The sequence below is a fragment of the Dipodomys ordii genome, unplaced genomic scaffold (assembly GCF_000151885.1).
Source record: "Dipodomys ordii isolate 6190 unplaced genomic scaffold, Dord_2.0 Scaffold207, whole genome shotgun sequence".
In the NCBI taxonomy this organism is placed as follows: Eukaryota; Metazoa; Chordata; class Mammalia; order Rodentia; family Heteromyidae; genus Dipodomys; species Dipodomys ordii.
Window position 1 is genome coordinate 1,653,075 of NW_012267423.1, and position 23,534 is coordinate 1,676,608.

Genomic DNA, 23,534 nt, shown 5'->3' on the forward strand with positions numbered 1-23,534 from the left:
TCATTTATTCAGCTCTCTCCTATCACACTGACTACTCCCCTCTGTGAATTCTAATATGGGTGCTAGCAATCTGTTTATTTTTATATGAATATTATATCTTTATTTTTGAAAGGCTTTCTCAAATCTATTTTTATCACTTTGCTTTCTCATACTCATAATTCCATCATTTGTTTCTGCAAATATTTCACACATAGTGACTTACCACTCTAATAATTCTCATACGGATTTGTTTTGCTGGTTCTGATGACTCTCATGGTGACTCATATCTTGGTGCAGCTGGCAATCTTTGGTTCTGATCATGTATTTACTTGGTCTTGATGGCTACTCAGAGGAGCAATGGACTAACTTATTCTAGGAGCCTGGATGCTGCCCACCTGAGACTTTCTTCAACCTGAGGAAGTCCAGACCTGTAGAAGTCTCAGGTTCTGCATCTCTGCTTTGAATGTTGCTCAAAGCTGATGCCCTTATGGCCAAGTTTTCATGAACACTTATGCTCAGAGCAGGTCAGCCTTTCATTGCTTGCTACACATGATTCATCTCAGGGAGCCTATTCACTGAGAGGGGTAGTGTGGAGCCAGGGGACTTGAGGCTGTTATGTATTTCTCTTACTCTGTGGGATCAGCAATATATTAAAAAGTATGTATTCCTCAAGGATATTATTTATGGCAGAATTCTTTGAAGTATTTTGTCAAGTCTTTTGGAAGCAGAAAACTTCCACTTAATGTTAATCATTTTGCAGAACACTTAATGAAATGAGAGGGTAAAAATCCAATTTCCTTCACATATTTATACAGACAGGATTAGCTGTCTAATAGAGATATGCATTCATATGGTATGCATGCATGCATGTATGTATGAATGTATGTATGTGTGTATGTATCTATTATTCATCTGTGTTAAACACCGACCCAAACTTTCTGTATTTATTCCTGTGCCTCCCAGGTCCTGAGTCCAAAAATTGGATGTGAACTACTTGTGTGGTTATAGTTCAGAGCTTCGCCTAAGTTTATAGGAAAGAGGCCAGCTGTAGATTCAGTCACCAAGGGGCTTGACTCAAACCTATTGCTCTTAGCAAGAGGTTGGTTTCTCCATGGCTATTGGTTGGAGGCCTTATTTTCTAATCCAGGTTTTTTTCCTATTCCAAAGCCTTATGTCTTCCCCAACCTTCTGTCAACCCAAGCTTCCTCATGGTTTTTATAATAGGGAATATGAGTGAGGACATAGCTTAGCTTATTACACTAGTTTGTCTTAGATGCTTCCAAATGCTAGCCAATGTCACTGTAGAACAAGTGCTGCTCTGTTGTTACCTGCCCCTATAAGATTATAAGATGCCTCTATAAGTAAGGGGCTGAGATATCCACTGAAAAGATTTTACCAAGAACTTGATCCTTGCACACTTGACAACACCAATATCAAAACTGTAGCCTATAGTTAGACTGGTTCCTCATAAGCAAGTCAGAGAGTCATTCCTTGTGGGGAATGAATCGGTTAACCAAACTAGCCATGGGAATGCTTGCTACAAAAGGTAGCCAGAAAGTTTACTTAGTCTTACAAGGGTGGCTTCTCATACCTTGAGCTATTCCTAACAAGTTCCTTGAGTACCTATATACTCAGTCTGTGTTAGCTGCACCTCCATGTCATCACTAGACTCGACTTACCTCTCTATTAATCACAGGCCCTGATTTGCACATTTGCTACACTAACCCTGATGAGAAGGCCTGGCATGTCCTAGACAATTGATATTTGTTGAACATATAACTGAGTGACTTCTTACCTTGCACAATTTGCCAGGTTTAACACAGTCAGCTGCTTCAGAGGTGACAGTAATTTGAGGCCACCGTCCGTTATTCCCTTGCAGTCCACCATGTAAATGTGAGTGATATTGGGATAACTCTTGTCTATATATTTGAAGCATGCATCAGTAATCCTTTTGTTTCCTTTTTTTTAAAAAAAGACAATCACTCTCTTTATAATTTCCCCAAAGTAAAAGTAGAGACTTAAGACTGGGCCACATTGTCTAGCATCACAAACCTTCAAACCGGATCTTTCTGAGACTGCAAGCCGAAAGAGCTTTGAAGGTACCATCAGAAATATGTGGTGACCCAATGAAAACCACTGATGTGATATTCAAGCACTTCTCAACCAAAACCTTTAGAAGAAAACAAGGAGGAGAAAATTAAGCACAGTGTATAGAATAAACATAGCACAGGAATGAGGTCATGAGTTTAAATATTTTCAGAAACTGACACACTACTAAATTTTCTTTATTTCAAAGGAAGTGGGATTTTTCCAATATATTTTAATATGTTCACATTTGAGTAAGGCAGAGGAATGAGAATTAAAACATGTTACAAGAGTATGGGAAAACATGAGAAAATGGAATGTAGAAAAAAGTCCAGACATTTGGCAGCCTGACAGAGAATTAAGTGTAAGAGAGTGAAATTTAAAAGCTAAGCAGGTTTGGGCCTGGCTATAACTTGGATGGGAGAATTCAATTTACAGTTGTAGTTAGGCTATAACATTATTGGAGCAATAATGTCTTAACTGTGAGAAAAAGTCTTTTAAAACTCAATATTCAGTGATTTTTGGTGGTACGTGCATGTAGATGGGTGTACATTTGAAGTGATTTTCTTATTATTAATAAATTAAAATGAAAAGGCAATTTATATTTTTGATAACTCAAGCCATTAGAATACTAGAGCACGTAAAGGAACTGGAGATAAACCTACTTTCTTACTACCTACTTTCACACAGCTGTCTGTCAGGGTTGGCATGTCATTGATGGTCAGGTGCATAATTCCACTGCAGCTATCTGCAATGTTCCTGAAGCCTTGTACTGAAATCTGAATCATACAGAGTAGGTAAAAAAATCATGAGAGAATCCAGTAGTATGACTTCTACTAAAATCCCAAGGTAGTAATAATCAAAGGTATGCTGTGATTTTTGTTGCTGTATACTAAAACAGAAACCATAACGGGGAGAAATTCAGTCTTGATATTTTCTTTAACATTTTTTAATTATCTTTAAGTAGTTGTACAAAGAGGCTAGTATTTCACACATCAGTTTATAAGTGCAAATCATCTTGGTCAATATCATCCTTTACAATTAATGTTTCAAAGAGGTGAGAACCACTTAATACAAAATCAACCACTTAAATAAGCCATTTAACTATAATGAAACTATAATTATAATGGGTAAACACCACCTGTATTTAGTTCCAAACATTCTTATTAACCTAAAAGGAAAGTCTGTATCCAGTAAGCAGGTGCCCCATATAACCCCCTCTTAGCCTCTGGCATCAATAACCCCATTTCTGCCCCTGGGGATTATCTATGCAGAATCTTTTCTACCTAGCCTTTTCTACTTGGCTGTTTTCATTCTGCATATTTTTGGTCTTTCTTTTCACAGCTTTATTCCTCTTTGTAACATCCTTTCATGAGATATACTACATTTTATTTATTCATTTGTCTGTTGATGGATATATGGAGTTTGGGCTCAAAATTCTTTCCTGTGATGCATGCCTGTTATATCTTCCCCTCTGAGAGATGATCATGTAAAACTTTTACTTCTGCCTACTGTGTTAGATAGCTATTAGGGACTGAACAATATTAAATCCTAGAGTAAGAGTCTGAAAATAAAACCAGAAGAGTACAAAAGTTAATCCCAGGCAAGGCTGCAAGCGACCCCACTTGCAAGGCAAAACAGTCTAGATGGGACTGTGAAGGTTTTCTGTCAAGTTTTTCTGAGAGGTGATCAAAGCACCAATGGAGGCTAAGCTATGGAAGTCCAGCCTTGGCTCCAATGGCAAAGTTATGTCCATGAAAACAAGAGAAGGAGGTTAGGAGGAATGTAAATCTATAAAGCAAAAATGAAGCCATTTATATCATAATACATGGATTATATAGTAATTTTCCCTAAGTATTCCCAGAAAAAGAAGGTTAGGGGAGAATGTACATGTAAAAACATGAACAACTTGGGAGGAAAAAAAAATGTTGCAGCTAGACTCAGCAGATCTGGGCCTGAGTCCAACTCTGCTTCTTCCTCACTTTTGACAAAAGGGAACTCAACCTCACTGACTCTTAGTTTTCTCATCTGTAAAATGGGTATAGTAACACCTATTTTCAGGAGATTCTTGAGAAGACAAAAGGAAGTCATGAAGTGGTTTGGTTAGCACAATGTCTAGCCATTAATATTGGATAGGCCTTTTCTTATTGTTCTGGGCATAGCTTGCTCCCATAGAAAAGAAAAGAATCAAAAAGCAGAGGTAGAGAACCTTGAGAAACTTTGTAATGCCTTTCTTGCATTGCAAAGTTAATGTAGTAGCATTCAAAGAAGTCATATGATTTGAGGAAAGATCCCTTATCTATCCCCCACAGTGTGTCTCTAGTACTGAACATTGTTTCTGGTAGAGCAGGGGTTTGCCTCTGCCATAAGAGCTGAATGAGGGCTCTGGAATGACACAATGGTATCAGAGCCAGGGCTGGAAGCCACTTCATTCTGTCATTACACCAACTCCAGGGACAGGAACTGTTGTTTTGACATTATTGAGTTCTCAATTATCTCAGACCCTTGTCCCTCCCTCTAGTTCTAGTATGTCTAATAATGACTTCCACACAACACTCAAATTTTCTTTCTGTTGTCTTGAAAACACATTCATTACAAGATTTGCTCAAATAGGGGAAATGAGAGCAACAAAACAGCACAGTTCGATGATTGATTACTTAGAATGCAGCCAAAACTTGGTACCATCAATCAGGCAGGTTACTCTGTGAAACAAAAGGTGGGGAGAGGGGGAAGTAACTTCTGAGAAGAGACTTTCAGCTGGAAATGAAGGACTTAGTTCCCCCACCAAGTTTATATTAGACTATCCCAAAAGATGTTTGGCTTATATTTTATGACTCAGCTATTCCTGCCAGAAAGTTTTAAGCCAAGCCACTATTAGTCGTCCTTTCTCTTTGCTCAAATAATGGGAACAGAAATCTCAAAGTAAAGTTTTCCTTTTACAAGAAAAAAGTGAGGCATTTTACTATGCTGAAATCCTGGGTTTCATCACACCTGATACCTGTGCATTTCTGTGTAGGTTTCATTTCTACAACACCTGGGTTTTTCTGCTTAACTATGAGGTGACTTTCACTTTCCTTTATGCTAGCCTTGCCATCCTGCCCTTTGCTGGGTGGAAGGTGGGGAAATTGGCCTTGGCCTCGGTGTTCAGTCCCACTAAGCAGCTACTGCTACTAATTAGGGCAGAGGAGCTTCAGTGATTTCAAGAAAATTCTCTCCAACTGCTAGTGGGTGGGTCTCAAACCATCAGCATGACAAGACCAAGTTGATTGCGAATGAAATTAGTTGCCTATGAGTCACATGAAAGAAAGACCAAAGTATTGAGTACCAAGGTCCATCTCAAGTCCTTCTTTGCATTTCAAGGTAACAAAAAGGGGTAGGGGCAGATGATAACATCTTACTGTGTTTCCATTTCTCACTCCTGTGTGTGGAGTTGGTGTCATGACAGAATGAGGTGGCTTCTAGGCCTGTCTATGATACCATTGTATCATTCCAGAGCACTTATGGCAAAGGCAACCTCTGCTGTACCAGAAACAACTGTGTCTCTCAGTCAGTTGGTTCAGCAATACAGAAAAGACATGCATGCAGGACCAGACCCTTTATAATAGCTACAAATATCTACTTAAGTAGACATGGCTCAATCTGTGTTCCTGAACCGTTTCCAAATATTTCTCTCATCCTACAGCACTGTATCCAATGACTAATGGACAATGCAATGACTTTAGTCAGATCCATAGTTGCTTCACGACCTCTTAGTGACCTCAAAGGAGCCTGATTTAGCAAGGAGAATAAATTATTGGAGAAGAAAGCAAAGCTTTTCGCCAAAACATCACGAAACATTCTGTTTTACTACATTCAAGTATACCACATCTTCAATAACAACACTTTCTAGAGTCTGGGCTAAGAGGCTGTGACAAGTTCTCAAATATTATGAGACTTGGTGGTTTTCCTCTTCAGGTTCTGCCAGCCTCTCTCTGGATGATCTTGTGATTTCCAGGTATGTATATTCCTCCTAGACACTTCTACCACTGTAGTCTAAAATCCTACCTGTTGGCTGTGGGAGAGAGAGAGAGAGAGAGAGAGAGAGAGAGAGAGAGAGAGAGAGCTTTCTTTTTCTTATATCCTGAAGTTTGGAAGTCCACAGCCTTTATTGTGCATTTGTGTTCTTTGTCTTATTACTCATGTCTGATGCAGAGCATGGCTTGGCAAAGGTTTGCTACAGACGGAGTAGTTGTTGAATCGATTGTAGAATCTATTTCTAATTAGTAGTTCCCAAAGGGGATAGTGATCAATAGTGTTACCAATATGGCCAGCTGTTTTAGATTGCTATATTTACACTGGACAGCCAAACATGAAAAAACAGTTTTATTTTCCAGTGTGAGTGAAGCAGAACACAAGAAGAGTGAAGCCTGCAGCTGCCAGGAAGGCAAGCATGCTCGCCAATTCTGCACTCACTGCACAGTGACTCAGAAGCAGGCTGGCTCATATAGACCCCTGGCAGGAGGATTTATACCACAGAATTCTGCAAACACTAATACACTCTTAAATAGTCCACAGAATACAACAGGAAAATAAAATCAAGAAAATATACGAGCATTATGACTCAATGTAAACGTTAATAGCTCATTTTGATTCATCATCTGCTTTTTACTACTAACTTAACTGGTCAATTAACCCTTATTGGTAGACTCTCAGATCCATACCTCTACTCCCAGCTGCCCCCAAGGATCAGACTTTCAAAGATTCTTGTCATTTGCACCAGATGTATAAGAAGATTCTCAAATTTAGTTTAAAATAAAGTTAAAAAAATAAAATAAAGTTCACAGTTCTTTCCCCCCAATCTTTTTTGTTTTTCTCCTGGTTGCTTCACTGGTTACTTTGGTTAGTCACATGCAGAAGCATAAAATCCTAAAACTGAAAAAGACCTTGGCGGTAATCTAGCCCAGCCTATATACTGAGGCAGAAAACACGTAAATGTCAATGGTCACAAAATGGCTAGTGACAGAGTAAGAATGACAGAATGCCAGATCTCCTGACTTCAGCTTTGGGCTTATTTCACCATCCTGATGGCTGAAAGAAAAGAAGGGAGGAGAAAGGGTAAGAGGGAGAAAAGAAGGGTGATGAAAAGTAAAAATGAAAATTCCTTCCCAGTTTTGATTTGCTTATGTAATGACCATTCAACTTGGCCAGTGTAGGGATGAGTACATCCCTGGACATATTTATGCGACTTTCTCTCAATTCTACCACAACCCTTTCCCTGAGCTTTGCCTCTCTGAAAGATGAGGTTGGAATCTATGTGGCCTGGATTGAACTGAAATGACCTTGGAACTTAACAGTTTTCAATGTGCATAGTTTCATGGGTCCCAGAGAGATCTATCAGAACAAGTACAGATAAATCCTTATCATTGCATTTGAGCATTACAATGGTTGAATGTTTTTAGGACGTTCTTTTCATTTTTGCTGATTTTGTGTTGTGACTGAAATATAATTGACAAAAAGAATTTTCATGTTAGTATTTCATAGTACCTTAAGCTCTTTTTCTTCCTCTGTAAATTTGGAGAAATATGCTGACTTGAAGAGAACACCCAACTTGTTCTAGAAAGCTTCCAACATCTCAGCTACTTTGCAGGATTCCTGAGCTTCCACTTGCAATACCTGCTAGCCATCCCTGAAACTGGATGCAGTTCCATTCATTCATTGATTCATCAGATACTCCTCAAGTCCCTTTTGTGCAACATGAATTGTATTGTGTGTTAAGGACAATGTCCTAAGAGAAACAAGGTAAGATCTTTGCCACCAAGAGCTCACACTGAGAAGGAAAACAGCTGAATAAGAAAATCATTGACTTAGTTTACAAGTATTTTGTATTTCTTCTGGAGGTACTGATGTGGACCAAATGATTACCAGCAGTGGCTGCTAGAAGACCAGGTGTCCATGAAATCTCCTGCACTGACCAAGTTGTTCATTTACTTATTTTCAATGCATATTTACTATGTGCCAGGTACTGTGTTAAAAATTGTATGTAGAGGGCTGGAAAGGTGGCTCAGGGTAGAGTGCTTGCCTTGCACGCATGAGGCCCTGGGTTCAATTCCTCAGCACCACATAAGCAGAAAAAGCTAGGAGTGGCGCTATGGCTCAAGTGGTAGAGCGAAAGCCTTGAGCTGAAGAACTGAGGGACAGCACCCAGGCCCAGAGTTCAGGCTCCATAACCGGAATAAAAAAATTGTATATAGAGAATGATTTGTAAAAGATGTAATGACAGAGGTATACACAGGAGATACCATAACCCAGCTGAAGGTAGACAACAGAGGGGTCAACAGGAATTCCTAGAAAAGATGGTGGTTGAACAAAGCCTTGAAGGATAAGTGCAAGTTAGCCTGTAAAATAGGAGACAGGAGTAGTATGGGAGTGTCTAGGTAAAGGCCAAAGGGCAAGACTAGATAAAGATAGCCCTTGAAATGAAGAAGAGGGGAAGTATAGGGACTAAAAGCCTATGGCAAGCTCTGCTATTTTCCAATTTAACTATCTGTCCAAACTCCCCACCCCCATCCACTCCACATACAGTTCTTGATTTCTGAACATTTGGGCTTCAGGGAAAATGTCATGGCATCCGAGTGTGGCAAGGCTGCAGCCTTCCTTCTGACAACCACAGAATGTCTGTGGTCGTCATAACTCTCTATTACGCACAATTAAGAGATATGTGAATCTGTAAGACAGTGCCCACCTTAAGGTAATGTCAATGAGAGAATACTTGGAATTATACAAAGGATCTACTCCAGAACAGAAGTTCAAGGGAAAGGAGTCACTGCCCTTCCAACAAGTACTTTCTTATGTACAAAAAGGATGGTTTTGTCATCTCCATTGAAACGATTCATCCTACCCATATTTTTTTTATTTAGAGATATTAAGAGAAGCAAGAATCTATCTAACAGAGTTCTAGAATGAACAGGGAACTAATGTGTATCTCATTGGAGAACTTTGGCATCTGTGGGGATAAAGACTTAAAGGAAGTTAACCCTATAGATATCTACATAAAGAAAATTACAAACAGGCAGAAGAGTTTGTACCAAAAACCTCTAAGGCAAGAACTTGCTTGTGTGTTTCTACAGAGCAAGACGAAAGCCAATATGGCTAGAGTGGAATTGGTAAGAGGATGTCAGAGAAATGATGTCAGGGGGCAAGTGGAGGACAGGGATTACACAGGGCCTCGGTGCCTTGGAGGTGCTTCCAAAGCTTGCTTTCATTGAGTCAATAGGGAGCCTTGCCAGGTATTTGAATAAAGGAAGACTCAGATTGGGGGTTTTTAAATATCCCTCTCTAGATGTAGAGAGTAGACTTGTAGAAAGCAAATGAGAGGTCAGGAAAACATCTAGGAGGCAAGACAGAGTGTAGGAAGATGGAGGGGTTGGCAAATGAGGGTGTGGCTTGTGGGGAGGGTGAAGGCTGGATAGATTCTGCAGGAGTAGCCAATCAGATTTCCTGACAGAATAGAAACTGTAATGATGGAGAGAGGCAGAGATGAAGAGAGAGATAGACAGAGAGTCAAGGCTAACATCTTAGCTTGATAGGCCTACTATAACAAAGCTTACCCCAAATTAGGTGGCCTAAACTACAGAAACTTATCCTAACAGTTCTGGAGATTCAAAGTCTGAGATCAAGGTGCAGGTGGGGTTGGTTCCTTCTGAGAGCAGTGAGAGAAGATGTGTCCTGGCCTCTCTCCTTGGCAGTGATGGAGGCAAGAAGTTATTTTTTAGAGCAAAAAAAAAGTTTTCATTTTAAGATGTCAGAGTCCAGAATTTGAAAGAGAAGTCTGGCTTGGGAAAACATTTCATCTATAAGACATATATTGTACCATGTATATGTGTAGAGCTCTATGTATATATGTGTAACGTGTGTATAATGAGTACTCACTATTGTAGGTGGTTTTGCATCATGAGATGAGACCACCAAGGAAGTAAGTGCTGACTGAAGGCGCAGGACTAAACGCTAGGGAGTCCTGTACTTATAGTGTTAGAAAGAAGAGGTGACTTAGGATCTTTCTGGAAATATTATCATAATTTAAAACTGTAGACAATATCCTTTATGAGGATTAAAATAGATATACACAGAACTACAGCATGAGAATACAAGAATACATAGATTTCAGGAACCAAATAAAGTAGAGGGGTTACTTGAGCAGAGAGAGGAAAATGGGCCTAAAAGGAATAAAAATAAGGGAGGAGACAGAGGTAGAAAGTTATCATGAAATGGAGTATGTAATTAAATATGTTTCTAATACTTGAGTTTCAAAATGAAATACACTAAATACAGATGAAATCAAATAAAATAGGGATACTTGGCTGTTTCTTCCTATTTTCTCTACTATATGGAGTGCCACAGTGAAGAGTAAAACAAAGGCCCACTTTTCTCCACTGTACAATATTGCAGAAGAAACACAGAGCTGTCAAAGCTAGCTCTCTTTTACATTTCTTTTATTGAGAATAGTCACCAAGAAAAGCTCATTATGGCTTCTGACAGTTAGATAGAAATATTTGACTTACTGTGAGAAAGATTAAATACTTACTGCTAGTTTTGGAAAAGGAAAGAGTACTTAAGCCAGGTGCTAGTGATCCTAGCTCATGCCTGTAACTCTGGGAGGCTGATTACAGTTCGAAGCCAGCCTGGGCAGGAAAGTCTCTGAGACTTTCCAGGTCTTACAATTTTAGAAAATAGAATTAATTTTTCCCAGAATTGAATACTTTTAGGAGAGTCTGAATTCTTCCCTGGAAAAAATTGTAGTCACTGAGGACGAAATTTATGACTGGCAGTAGACACTGCCAGCAGGTATATGTCACATATAGGTATTACCTATATCTAATAAATAGCTAAGATAAAAGGGTGCTAACAATGCACCAGCCACTGTTCTGAGCATCTTAACTATATCAAATAGTTTCATTAGCACAACACACCCATGAAGTAGATACTAGTATTTCCCATATTTCATAGATTAAGAAACTGGGATACACAGTGAAGATACACTATCCCATCCATGGCAAGGTACAGATGTAGGTACACCGGAGCTTGTGCTCTGAATTTCTGCTGTACTACTCTCCCTGCTGAAAATAATGCACTCCCCCTACAACCCTGAGTCACAAGGATAGTAAAAGAGCAGTGTCCCAGAGCAAGGTATGATGTGCAAAGGAAATCTATCACCATCTTGTATTCGATAGTTCATTAGTTTCACTCATTGAACTAAACATTAAGTCAAATACTCAATGAAGACCTGATAAATGTACACCATGAGTCAAATCAGTCATCATGCACTCACTGTTGCCAAATGTCTCTCAAACCATAGATAGCAAGAAGCACAGAGAAAGAATACTTAGTTTATGGGATGAAATTGCTTCATATTTCTAAAAGGTCTTTTCAGATTATGTTTAAGTATAGTTTAATTTTTCTTGGTATAAATTAGATTTTATAACTTAGAGACAATGCAAACTAACAAAGCAAATGAATTAAATTTGTTGAACTGATTTTGAAAAAAATCAATTTTTGTTAAATGGATATAGGTTTTTTAATTCTAAAACTACTATAAAGAAAATTTTATACTCAGATTCTGAAATAAAATTTAATTAATTTGAAAAGTATTTTGATTATTGCAAACTTGGATGAAGACTCCATCATTCATCAAATATTTATTAATAGTATCATATGTCAAGCACATGAAAAGCAACTGTAAGCTACTCTTCCAAGCATTTTAACTATTCCAAACAATTTCATTCATACAACACATTCATGAGATAGATACCAGTAATTTTCCCCACTTCAGAGATAAAGAAATTGAGATACAACCCCATTTCCATAATCAATAAATGGCAAACTCAAGAATAATATAAAGGTACCCTAGAGCCTGTGCTCTGAATCCTTACAGGACTATTCTTGAGGTTTGGGAAGCTGTGGGGGTGCTTAACAGATGGTAATACTTATTTAAAAGTGATCAAAGAAATGTAAACTAAAAATACATTGTGTCAGCTGTAATCCTAGCTACTCAGAAGGCTGAGACCTAGAGGAGCTCATAAAATTTCAAGCCAGCCTGAGCAGAAAAGTCCACAAGATTCCATCTTCAGCTAAACCTGCAAAATGCCAGGCTAGAAATATGGTTCAAGTGGTAGAGCACCATCTGTGAGCAATAAAGCAGAGCGAAAGCTTAAAGCCCTGAATCCAAGCTCCATTATTGACACACACCAAAAACACACAGTGTAACATTCAATGTCAACTTGAAAAAAGTTTTTTTAGTTTATGAAGACATGAAAACATTTTTCATATTGATGCTAAGTATAAACTGGCAAGCTTTGAGAAGTATGAAGAGCCTTAAAAATACCTGTATCCTCTGATCAACAAGTTCATTTCTAAAAACTTGTGCCCCCAAATACATAGATATATAAACAGACATGACTGTAAGAATCTACATCACAAGTTATTTATTGTTATAAAAATTGGTAGGCTAATAATAAATGGTTAAGTAGTTATTGATATTTTAATAGAATACTAGCTACCTACCAAGAGTTAAGGTGAATATTCAATAAAACAGAAAGATGTGCTCTTTATAGAATATTAAATGAAAGGCAGATATACTATATAATCCACTTTAATTGAAAGAGATTGACATGCATACAGAAAAGACCAGAGAGCTAGCTATTCCCTGAGATTCGAATACCATTTCGGTATTTCTGAGTTCTAAAATTTCAAGTAATTAAACTCATTTTCTCCTCCTTTTTTCTTGTATATATTTTCAAATATTTATACATTTAACATCTAACAAGAAGGAAGTCAAATATTTTATTAAGAAAAAAAATGAAATTCCAAGTGACAAGAACAGAGCTAGAGTTCTGCTGTGGGTAATGAAAGAGATCACCAGAGCCTGTTTCTGGGTCAAGTATGAGGGGAAACTTGAAGAAGACGCTGAGTAGAGAAACTGTCTCAACCAAACCAAAGATGATGGCACACAGGTACATGAGCAAGTTCTAATACTCGTTAGACACGTAGTCACATTATTTAATACACCTAGAGTGTTTATCTAATTCCCCCAAAAAGAAGAATATTTCCAGAACACGTGTAATTGATTTTTACTTTTCCTGACAGTTCTCCATCATTTATTTAACTTTTTTCATCCTCTTTCACAAGATTGTGAAATTTCACAAGATTGTCCTTGCCTCTGCAAGGACAGTAGTGACCTCACTGAAGTCTCCACGGCACAGTTTATGTGAGTAACAGCTCCCTAGAAACAGGGATGCTGTGTGACCCTTCCCAGTGCATGGCATTCAGCAGGCAGTCAACCAACACAAGGGGGAGTCTTTAGGTCCAAGCTCCTACTCCCAAGTCCTTTTGTCTTCTTGGGACCTTATGACTTCCTAGTGCTGTTACCTCTTAGAAAATAGATTGTAGTTTCCAAAACAGAATGGACACTTACTTATAGGGGAAAACATTATCTCTGCAATTTATCAAATTCTTTCTTTGAAATCAGATCTGAAGAACTAGAGTGCCCTCACAGAGGATGTAAGAATTCACTCAGAACAGTGACATAGGCTTCAAGGGTCCTTGGTGGAGCCACAGAAGCAGCTATCATAAGATCTACGGTGCATGATGAGTCCATCTCTCACTCCTGTGAGTCTAGAAGGGCTCAGGTTCCAATGGTTTAATCCCTACTGACTGACATTTAGAGGTAGATTTCTACTGAACAGACTGACATGGAGGAGTAATAAATGAGGCTAACATTGTTTTGCATAAAACTATGAAATACTAACTACATTGTAGGGTTTTTTAATTGAAAACTAAAGGACAATTAGGAATACAGTTCTATTCTTTATACCTTCAGACCAAAACTCTGACTGAGGCCAGGCAAGCAATGAATTAAGTGGCAGCATGTGTACTGCACATGGAAATGCATTGGTGAACATTACCCAGCAGAGAGGAGGGTTGCAAGCTGGGGAGATAATATTGCATCCAAAGGGGAAGAGGCTGACTCAGTTCCAGGATCCTGCTGTCATATGGGTACAAGCCCAGTTCTGCAAGTTCTTCTGTGTGTGTGTGTGTGTGTGTGTGTGTGTGTGTGTGTCTGCTTTTCTATTAACTACAGAATTTGAATTATTGGCTCAAAATGTAAAGATAGGCTATGGATATGAGACATTTCATTTAGAAACTACGATGTCTGAAAATATTTGGAGCTCCCTTGGAGCTCTGTGTGTGTGTGTGTGTGTGTGTGTGTGTGCGCACACGCGCGCGCACACACACACACGCATGCACGCACTTGAGAGAGAGAGAGAGAAAGGGAAAGAGAGAGAGACAGAGACTTATTGCTACAATAATTACTATGTGGAAACTAAGAACAAAGAGATAAGTCATACGGTGGGAGGGATTTAAAGCACAGAAGTGAACTAATAGAAAAACACAGCAGGATATCTAGTTAAGGGAAGTTGACCAACAGGATTTGCCAAGCACATTAAATTATGCCTGAATTTGCAAATATTTTTCTGTGATTACACCATTTGTGTTTGCTAATTGGTGCTTATCAAAGTTAGGCTGCTACCTCCCACAGAAATTGGGAGATATGGTGCTTTCTTCTTTGATACTTAAATATCCAAAGGATTGTTCCCAGGTTTTCAAAGAAGAGAAGACATTTCTGGGTCATAAAATCAGCCAAAAGTTTTGAGAAGAAAAAAAAATAAATTTACATCTCAGAGGAAATGAAGAAGGCATGTACAATTCCAAATTTCTAAAATAAATGCTCTAAGAAAAAGGGAGGTCAGAAGCCTAACAATAGGAAGAAGTCTCCAAAGTTCAGTCAAGCTGAGGAAATGTTAAGATTGTCTCAGTCATAAAGTAGGGTCAATCTCAATAAATTCTCCAAACTTTATATCAGTAGGCCAGTTTTAAAGAGATACAAATTCTGGACATTTTCAACCTAAGTGACAGCTGAAAATGTCCAAAATTGATGTTTCTTGAGAATTTGAAGTAATACACCAGGAAGCCCTAGTCTGGCAGTAATGGAAGCCTGGTAGAAACTGTATTCATTTGAGAACATGGAGGAGCCTCCATGCTGCCCTGTTTTCTCTGCCACCTCTTCTACACCAGGGTGTCTGACTGCCTTGGTCTCTGCTGACAGGCGCTTATAAACACACCAGTATCACTGACAGTTCTGCAACCTTGGACAATTTATTTGACCACCTTGAACTTTTGTTTCTTTGCCTGCAAATAGGACCAATAAACATACCAAATGACATGATACAAGAAATAAACTTATCTATGGATACCACCCAGCACAGTGCCTGCCATAGATTAATCACTCAGTATCTGATGGCTACAGCTAGTTGTTGTTAGGAAACTAGTTTCAGCTGTTTTTCACCTGTGCTATATCACTCGTACAGAATAAGGAAAATATCATGACATCAGTGTCAACAAAATACATGGAGAAGTAAAAGAAAAGTAACTTAAAAAAGAGTTAAGGCTTCAATCTATCAGAACAGAAGAAACTAGCCATGAGGCAGTAACTACTTTTCAGAAGCCGTATGCCTTATCCCCCCAATTTCCCCCAATTTCTTGCCAATTTTCTTTATTCCTGTCCCTTCCAATTAAAGGATCTTCCCACGTGGACCTTACATCTTCAGGGTATTTACTTAACCCAAGAATGCAAGGCACGTTTACTAATTAGGATCCTTGCAATGTACTTTCTTTCTTGTAGAATTTTAATCACTCCCCCACCCTCCCCAAAATGCTCATATAGGAGCTTATTGGCTTTTCAGAAAATCCTATGCAAATTCTCCCCCCCAAAGGTTTTGCTTTGTTTGTGTCTTAGTAATTCTGTTCTTAGAACTATGCTATGTTCGGAGTGTCTCCACAGAAGTGGTCTGTTTTATCATCCAATGAGCTCTGCCTCCTTGTGGATGTGACACTCCAGTGGAAGGAAGCCAGGAGCCTATAGTAGCAATCCTGGGGAAACTTCAAGCAGCTGGGGTCATGTAATTTAAAACCTCTGAAAAGTGTGCTGTGGTGCTGTGGTCTGTGCACAGCACTAGTGCAACATGAGGACTGGTTGCAGCTGGCTCTCCAGAGGACGCGACTGCCTACTGAAGGAGGGAGAAGACTGAGAGGCAAACCTGGGTGCAGCCCGAAAGGTCCAGATAGATGAGCTTGTGGCATCCATTCCCTAAGTTCAGGTACCGTAAACCTTTGTCTGTGAACTTGCGGCAATAAGCCAAGCTGAGATTCTGTAAGTTTTGGAAGTTCCTGAAAAGACAGGGCGAGAGAAGAGAAGAAGGAAAATGAATACACTTCAGCTTTTCTCACATCTTTCTTCAGCCACTACAATACAGAGAACTAAAACGGTACATTAATCTTGTCTCCTCACAATCTCAAGAGTTTAACTTCATTGTTAACTCTCATGTCGATCCTTAAAGGAGACTTTACTAAATTATTAGAGAATGCATAATTACATATGAAGAGGAAAAAAGTAAAGAACATTGGCTAGACACTTTGAAAAGATGACCGGGATAAAGCTTTTCTGGTTTTGCATTTTACTTTTTGGCAGGGGTTGGGGTTTGCATGCATATTGTTTGGAAGTTAGTTTTTGAAACCGAAGTTGTTTACTTTATTGTTGTGTTTAGGTTTTATCTTTGGAACAGTAAACTAATGTGCAAAATGTTGAAAAAGACCTTCTGTAAGCACTTAATTGGATATTAACTGTCTCATGAGCATAAGGATTTAGAATTAAAAGAAGGGAAAATTGAACAGAACAGGCTCCTAACATGGTTCAGATAAACAAATAGTTTATTGAGCCAAAATTTAAACATGTACGATTTTGTAAGTAATGACTTCATTATTGTAGTAAAGATTTAAAAAAAAAACCACTGGTGCACAATGCTTAACATGGCTCAGAGGAACCATTTAAAATGAGTGAGCTACCTAGCGGAACAAAACTCCATAGAGGCTATCAATCTCACTGGAGTTAACACAGATGAAATATGGCACTACCACAATGACAAAAGTGAGAACGTCTAGGAAAAAAGTGGGGGAATTAGGGTGTGTCTATGCTATTGTGCAAGGGCTGGCATTTGGAGAATACAAGCCCTCCTAAGACTAGTTTATTTAAAAAGTGCAAAGACTCCCTACTACCGCCCACTCTGGTAATGGAATTAACAACAAGTTCTTGGTTTGTGATTTGCAATAGCTTAACAGCAAATGAGAAAACAAGAAGAATAAGAAGTGGGGAGAGGGTGTTTCTCTTCCTCTTAAATTGCAGAAATTAAGTTTAATACGGTTTACCTCCACATAAGTGGGAAATAAGATATGCAAGCATTGACCATCATTAATCAGATGTGAGCAATGTGTCTATGGTTCCAGTTCCACATTCAGAGCATTCATTTAGATTCAGAGCATACATTCCCTTTCCTGGGAATAGCTGTGTACAGGAGATTGCACACCAGATAGAGAAGCCTTAGATGGTAGTGGGAGTTGGGACAGGCAGGGCTGGGAAGGAGGCACAGATCTCACATCCCCAAAACATGCCCCTCTCCCACATAGACCAACTATAATATGAACAGAATGTACCCGTGACTTATGTGGAAAAGTGGCTACTACGACTTCTAATTTTCACCTAGATGTGTCAGAGCTTAGCAAAAATAGAATTCTTTCCCCTCCAAAGAGCTCCCCAGTGGATTGAGTTTTGGAGGTTTGGGAAATCCTTTCTCTTCCTCTCTCCTTTGAGTTTACCCCAGGATTCAACAGTGTGAAGAATAATTTTCTTGGGCTATGATTGTCATTTGTTTGGAGAAAGTAGAAATAAGGTAGGCAGCACAATACAATGGAAAATATACAAGGTTTTGGAATCTGACCAAATTGGATTCACATTCTGACACTGCAGCTTCCCTTAAGTTTTATAGATGGTTTCCCCAGATGTTAAGTGGAGATAACAATATCATCATTTTCTTTTAACCCTAACCAGTGGAGAGACTTCCAGCTTTCCTAACCCTCAGTTCTCTCATTTGTCACATGGATGTAGTACACATAATCATAGCATTATTTTGAGGGAGATTTTTTACCAGTAAAATTAGCGGGAAGTTTAAGAAGTTTAAGAACATACACATTATTATTATAATTGCTAGTATTATCCCAGATAATCACAACACATTGCTTCTAGGGAGTTTGTTGTCTTCTTCTGTTTAATGGATTGGATACTTTTTGACAAGAGTGCTACATACGAATGATTTCAAGAGTTTGGGAGACATCACATTGAGTCTATACCCTGACCTAAATCTATCATTCCATTTCTTTAAATCCACATGATGAGTGGATAAATACCACAAGGGAAATTGATTAAGAGGCTTGAACTTTTCTTTTTTAATATCATCACTTCTGTGGTGAAGTCTAGAGATATTTTCTTAGCATAATGTTTTTTGTTAACATATGGTTTTTAAATGCATACAATAAAATAATTACAAAGGTAGCTGATTATACTGAAATATATAATCAGCTTATTATTATACTTACTATATTCTAAAATACTTATTATACTCTGATGGGAAGTAATGACAATTATTAATGATATTTTAAATATACAGTACAACTATAATGTGATAAGAATGTATTTGTGTTGGGGGCTGGGAAGGTGGCTCAGTGGTAGAGCACTTGCCTTGCATGCCTGAGGCCCTGGGTTCGATTCCTCAGCCCCACATAAGCAAAAAGAAAAAAGCCGGAAGTGGCGCTGTGGCTCAAGTGGTAGAGCGCTAGCCTTGAGCTGAAGAGCTGAGGGACAGCGCCCAGGCCCAGAGTTCAGGCCCCACAACTGGACCCCCCAAAAAAAAAAAGAATGTATTTGTGACTTATACATTTCACCCACATACTTAGTTGTGGGTGAAAAGATCTTAAGAGCTGCTAGTATTATCCTGATAAATAACCATATTCCAAGCTAGAGTTTAGTGAAAATAGAGGATTTTTTTCTCATCAAAATGCATGGATCTGGGCTGGGAAATTGCTCAGTGGAAGAGTGCTTGCTTTGCATGCATGAGGCTCTGGGTTCAATTCCTCCTCACCACATAAGGAGAAAAAGCCGGAAGTGGTACTATGGCTCAAGTGGTAGAGTGCTAGCCTTGAGCTGAAGAGCTGAGGGACAGCGCCCAGGCCCAGAGTTCAGCCTCATGACAGCCAAAAAAAAAAAGCATAGATCCCCTGAATTACATCCCTAGTCCTGATAGAGAATCTATTGGAAACAGGTTAAGAGCCTCTGGTTGTTTATTAGACTAAATGACTCCTGCATTGAGCTCTGGATGCTCCCTTCAAAGTAGAATCTTGTGGGAAATAATCTTGAGTTTGAAACAAAGCACAGGAAATCCTGAGTGAACTTTTAGGCCTTTCTAGGGATGTATGGTAGAACAAACTTAAAGCTGCTTGAGTTTGGAAAAATATCAGTTAACAATGAAATCACACTTGGAAATTTTATATAATACTGATTCTTATAACATCTGGCAAATAAATGTTTCTTACATGAGTAAGATCTGGTTCATCATTTCCCAGCACAGAGACCTCTTGATAATTCTAATTCCACTTCGAGGCAACGTGTTTATATTTATCTATTCTTAATTATTTGGTAACTTACTGAGGGATGAGTTCTCTATATTTATTTCTCTGCTACTACTATAATCTTAAAGAAATTATAATCCTTGTAGAAACCACAGAGATTTTTGTCCCTTTATTTTGGCTTTGTTTCCATTGGAGAATTGAGGTATTCTGGGTTTGATCTCTATAGTAACCCCTCTTAAAAATCATCAAGACAGCCAGGCATGGGCTCACTTTTAATCCTAGCTATTCAGGAGGCTGAAGATCTGAGGCTAGCCAGGGCAAGGAAGTCTATGAGACTCTTATATGCAATAGACTACTAAAATAAATAAATAAATAAGCAGGAAGTGGAGCTATGACTCAAGTGGTAGAGTGCTAGCCTTATGCTAAAGAAGCTCAGAACAGTGTCCAAACCCTGAATTCAGGCCTCTGGACTTGGAGGGGAGGAGAAGAAATCACCAAAACAAAGCAAAGTCTGTTGAAAAAGGCAGGGGGGATTTGCATGTACATTCTTTTGAGTTGAGTATTTGGCTCTTCAGTTTAAAGATAAAGTTTCAAGAAGTACGATTCTGCAGAAAATCTAAACAGAGTGAAGTGGTCTCATTTGCAGGGTGAACTTGAGATTTCTCATTGAACAAAACAGCTGTTTCAAAATAAGCTACACCATCTGCCCAATTTGATGGACACTAGAGGATTGTGCGACGTGATAGTGCCTGATAATAATTTCCAAACCACCTTAGAGTCAATTCAACCATATGAAAAATAATTAGACACTAATGCACTACAGTAAATTAGGCTCCATTAAAGAATAAGAATCAAGTTGGACACAGTGGTGCAGGCTACAGTTTCCCCTACTCAGGAAGCTAGGTAGGAGGATCTGGCGAGCTCGGCAATTGAAGCACCAGCACAGGCAACATGCCAAGATCCTCTCTTTAAAAAAAAAAAAAGGATCATAATAATTTTATTTCCAACTCTATGTACAGAAGATCTCAAATAATACATTTGAGCAAAACACGGTGAACACAAAAATGAATATTGCTGTTAAAAGCAGAGAAAGGAGATATCTCCCTGACTTCTGGCAGACCATAGGATTTGAAGCATGAATGGTTTGGGATTGCAGAAAGACCTACTAGTTGCAGAGATGCCAAGTATGTAGCGAATAGATAACCTTGGTGTAAGAGCTTCTCTTGGGAAACCTTGCCGGGTAGGGACACTACAGGAAGACTAGAAACAGTAAGAAGATAGTTCCAGGCTGATGCTTCTTGTGGCTTGAAGCAGAGCAGTTGAAGGGAAGAAAGACCAGAGGCAGAACTGGCAGGATGTTGTGCCACATAAGGAACCGATAGTGTCACCTAGTTGGTGGCACAGAAATAACTAGAAAGTGTTTACATTCAGGTAATAATTTTCTGGAGTGGGCGTGAGCTGTGGGCAGCCCTCCTTTGCAGTTTTAGGACATTGACCAGCCCCCGAAGAAGAAGAAAAAACCTTCCAATAAAAAGATGTCAAGGGGGTAACAATGCTTGATAGGAAATATATACATTACCTTCCTCATATAACTGTAACCCCTCTGTATCTTTACAATAAAATATATTTTTTAATTAAGCTGTCAAATTAATGTTGCCAAGAAGGGCAAACAAATTACATTTTTCTTCTGGCAGCTGATTGCTTTGGAAAGAAGTACTAAGGTTAATGAAGAGGAATAACAGCGCAACAACCAACATTTCTCTGGTTATTTATAATGGAACAGTTTTGCACACTCAACTGTTTGAAACAGTGGAAAACAGAGAAAAATAGAACCATTATGAAGTATATTTTTGTCATAGATAAGTCATTGTACAATTTTTCCATAGGACAAAAAAAATCAGTATCAAGAGACATTTATTCTGAAAGTTCTTTCACTGGCAAGATGTAGAAGTTAAAACCAAAACCAGATGTCTATATGTGGTCTGACTGTCCTATCTGCTGCCTACTAAAAGTATAATAACTTCATTGGTATCCCTAAAAAGTTATGTATAGCTAATTTCCTTTGAGAAAGTATGATCGGAAATATATATATTAAGAAAAACTAAAGTGCCATAAACTACTCTAAAACACTTAATCTTGTGAAATTATATTTCTATATATGTTTTCAATAAGATTCTTTCTATATATACTATTATCTATTATCTATAGGTACTATATATGGTATTATATGACTAATATTATTAAACTATTCTATCAATAAATCTCAATAAATTCTAAAAAGTAAAAATATTTAGATATAAAGAGATTCATAAACTTATATACATAATAATATGTTTGGCATGAACTGTCCAAAAAATGTTTTGGACAAGATTCTATATGGCAGATAATCAGAAGACCTTCAGGAATCACCAAAAGGGTCCTGAGGACTCTCAGGAGCCTCCTCCTACAGTGCTGTCTTTGGGACTAACTTATACTAGCTCATGAGTTCAACTTCTTTTTTTGCCAGTCCTGGGGCTTAAAGTCTAGGCCTAGGCACTGTCCCTGAGCTCCTTAGCTCAAGACTAGCATTCTACTACTTGAGCCACAGTTCCACTTGCAACTTTTTCTGAGATTTATTGGAGATAAGAGTCTCATGAACTTCTTATCCAGGCTGGCTTGAATCGCAATGCTCAGATCTCAGCCTCTTGAGTAGCTAGAAAGTACAGGCATGAGCCACCAGTGCCTGGCGAGTTCAACTGTGATCACCTCCTCCCAATGACCCCATGCTTGTAGCTTCAAACTGCCTACAGTGGGACTATTTATATTATAGAAATAAGTAAACCTCATTAATCAGAGCCTCTCTCTCCACATTAGCTCAGTGAGTTAATAAATATCTACCATAATAACTGATAAAGGAAAGGCAATATGCAAATGCATACTCAAAATGACAAGAGAGAAGATGGCAGCTTTGAAGGACAGAAACTGAATTTGATCTTAAAAGATGAGGGCAGATTTTTTGAGATAGACCCAGTATAAATAAATAGAAGCATTAAAAATAATTCAAGAATTTATGTTCGAGGGCTGGGAAGGTGGCTCAGTGGTAAGAGTGCTTGCCTTGCATGCATGAGGCCCTGGGTTTGATTCCTCAGCAGCACATAAGTAGAAAAAGGCAGAAGTGGCTCAAGTGGTAGAGCGCTAGCCTTGAACTGAAGAGCTGAGGGACAGCGCCCAGGCCCAGAGTTCAGGCCCCACGACTGACAAAAAAAGAAGAATTTATGTTAGAAAGTTTCACCATGTTCTAGGAAAAATTAATTGAAAGAATATATTAAACACAGAAAATATCTTTTTCAGAGAAAAGAAAGTTTTGCAAACATCTTGGCAGTAAAAAAGAAGCAAGAAGACATGGTGATTTTACTTTCATTTGGTCTGAAATTTACAGGGCAAGACTTGTAGATTTTTTAAAGATACACTAAGAGAAGGTAGCAGTTATTTTCAGAATCAATGGCTGCAAATCTAACACCTTTTCCTAAAATAAGAGCTTCAGCCTGGGAAATGGTGGCTCATGCCTGCAATCCTAGCTACTCGGGAGTCTGAGATCTAAGGACTGCAGTTCAAAGCTAGCTAGGGCAGGAATTCCATAAGACTCCCTCCAATTAACCACTAGAAAATCAGAAGGGGAGCTGTGGTTCAAAGCGCTAGAGTGCTAGTCTTAAGCAAAAAAGCTCACGGACAGCACCCAGGCTGAGTTCAAGCTCCATGACTGACAAAAAAAAAAATTACAGAATAAAGAAATTGTGAGGACCACTGTTTTTTTTGGGGGGGGGGTTGTTTTTTTTTTGTCTTGTCATAGGGCCTGAACTCTGGGCCTGGGTGCTGTCCCTCAGCTCTTCAGCTCAAGGCTAGCGCTCTACCACTTGAGCCACAGCACCACTTCCGGCTTTTTT

The 23,534-nt window shown here is 38.7% G+C and overlaps 1 protein-coding gene across 1 annotated transcript in view; it reads right to left on the reverse strand.

Moving 5' to 3' along the window:
- The window catches only part of Fbxl13 (F-box and leucine-rich repeat protein 13), a 171,049-nt gene that overhangs the window by 46,225 nt on the left and 101,290 nt on the right, over window positions 1-23,534 (reverse strand). Inside the window, exons 11-14 of the mRNA XM_013035265.1 lie at window positions 16,194-16,323; window positions 2,745-2,843; window positions 2,032-2,149; window positions 1,775-1,937 (exon numbers count right to left, since the gene is read on the reverse strand). Coding sequence (XP_012890719.1) covers window positions 1,775-1,937; window positions 2,032-2,149; window positions 2,745-2,843; window positions 16,194-16,323 — 510 coding nt within the window. The remainder of the gene's footprint in view (window positions 1-1,774; window positions 1,938-2,031; window positions 2,150-2,744; window positions 2,844-16,193; window positions 16,324-23,534) is intronic.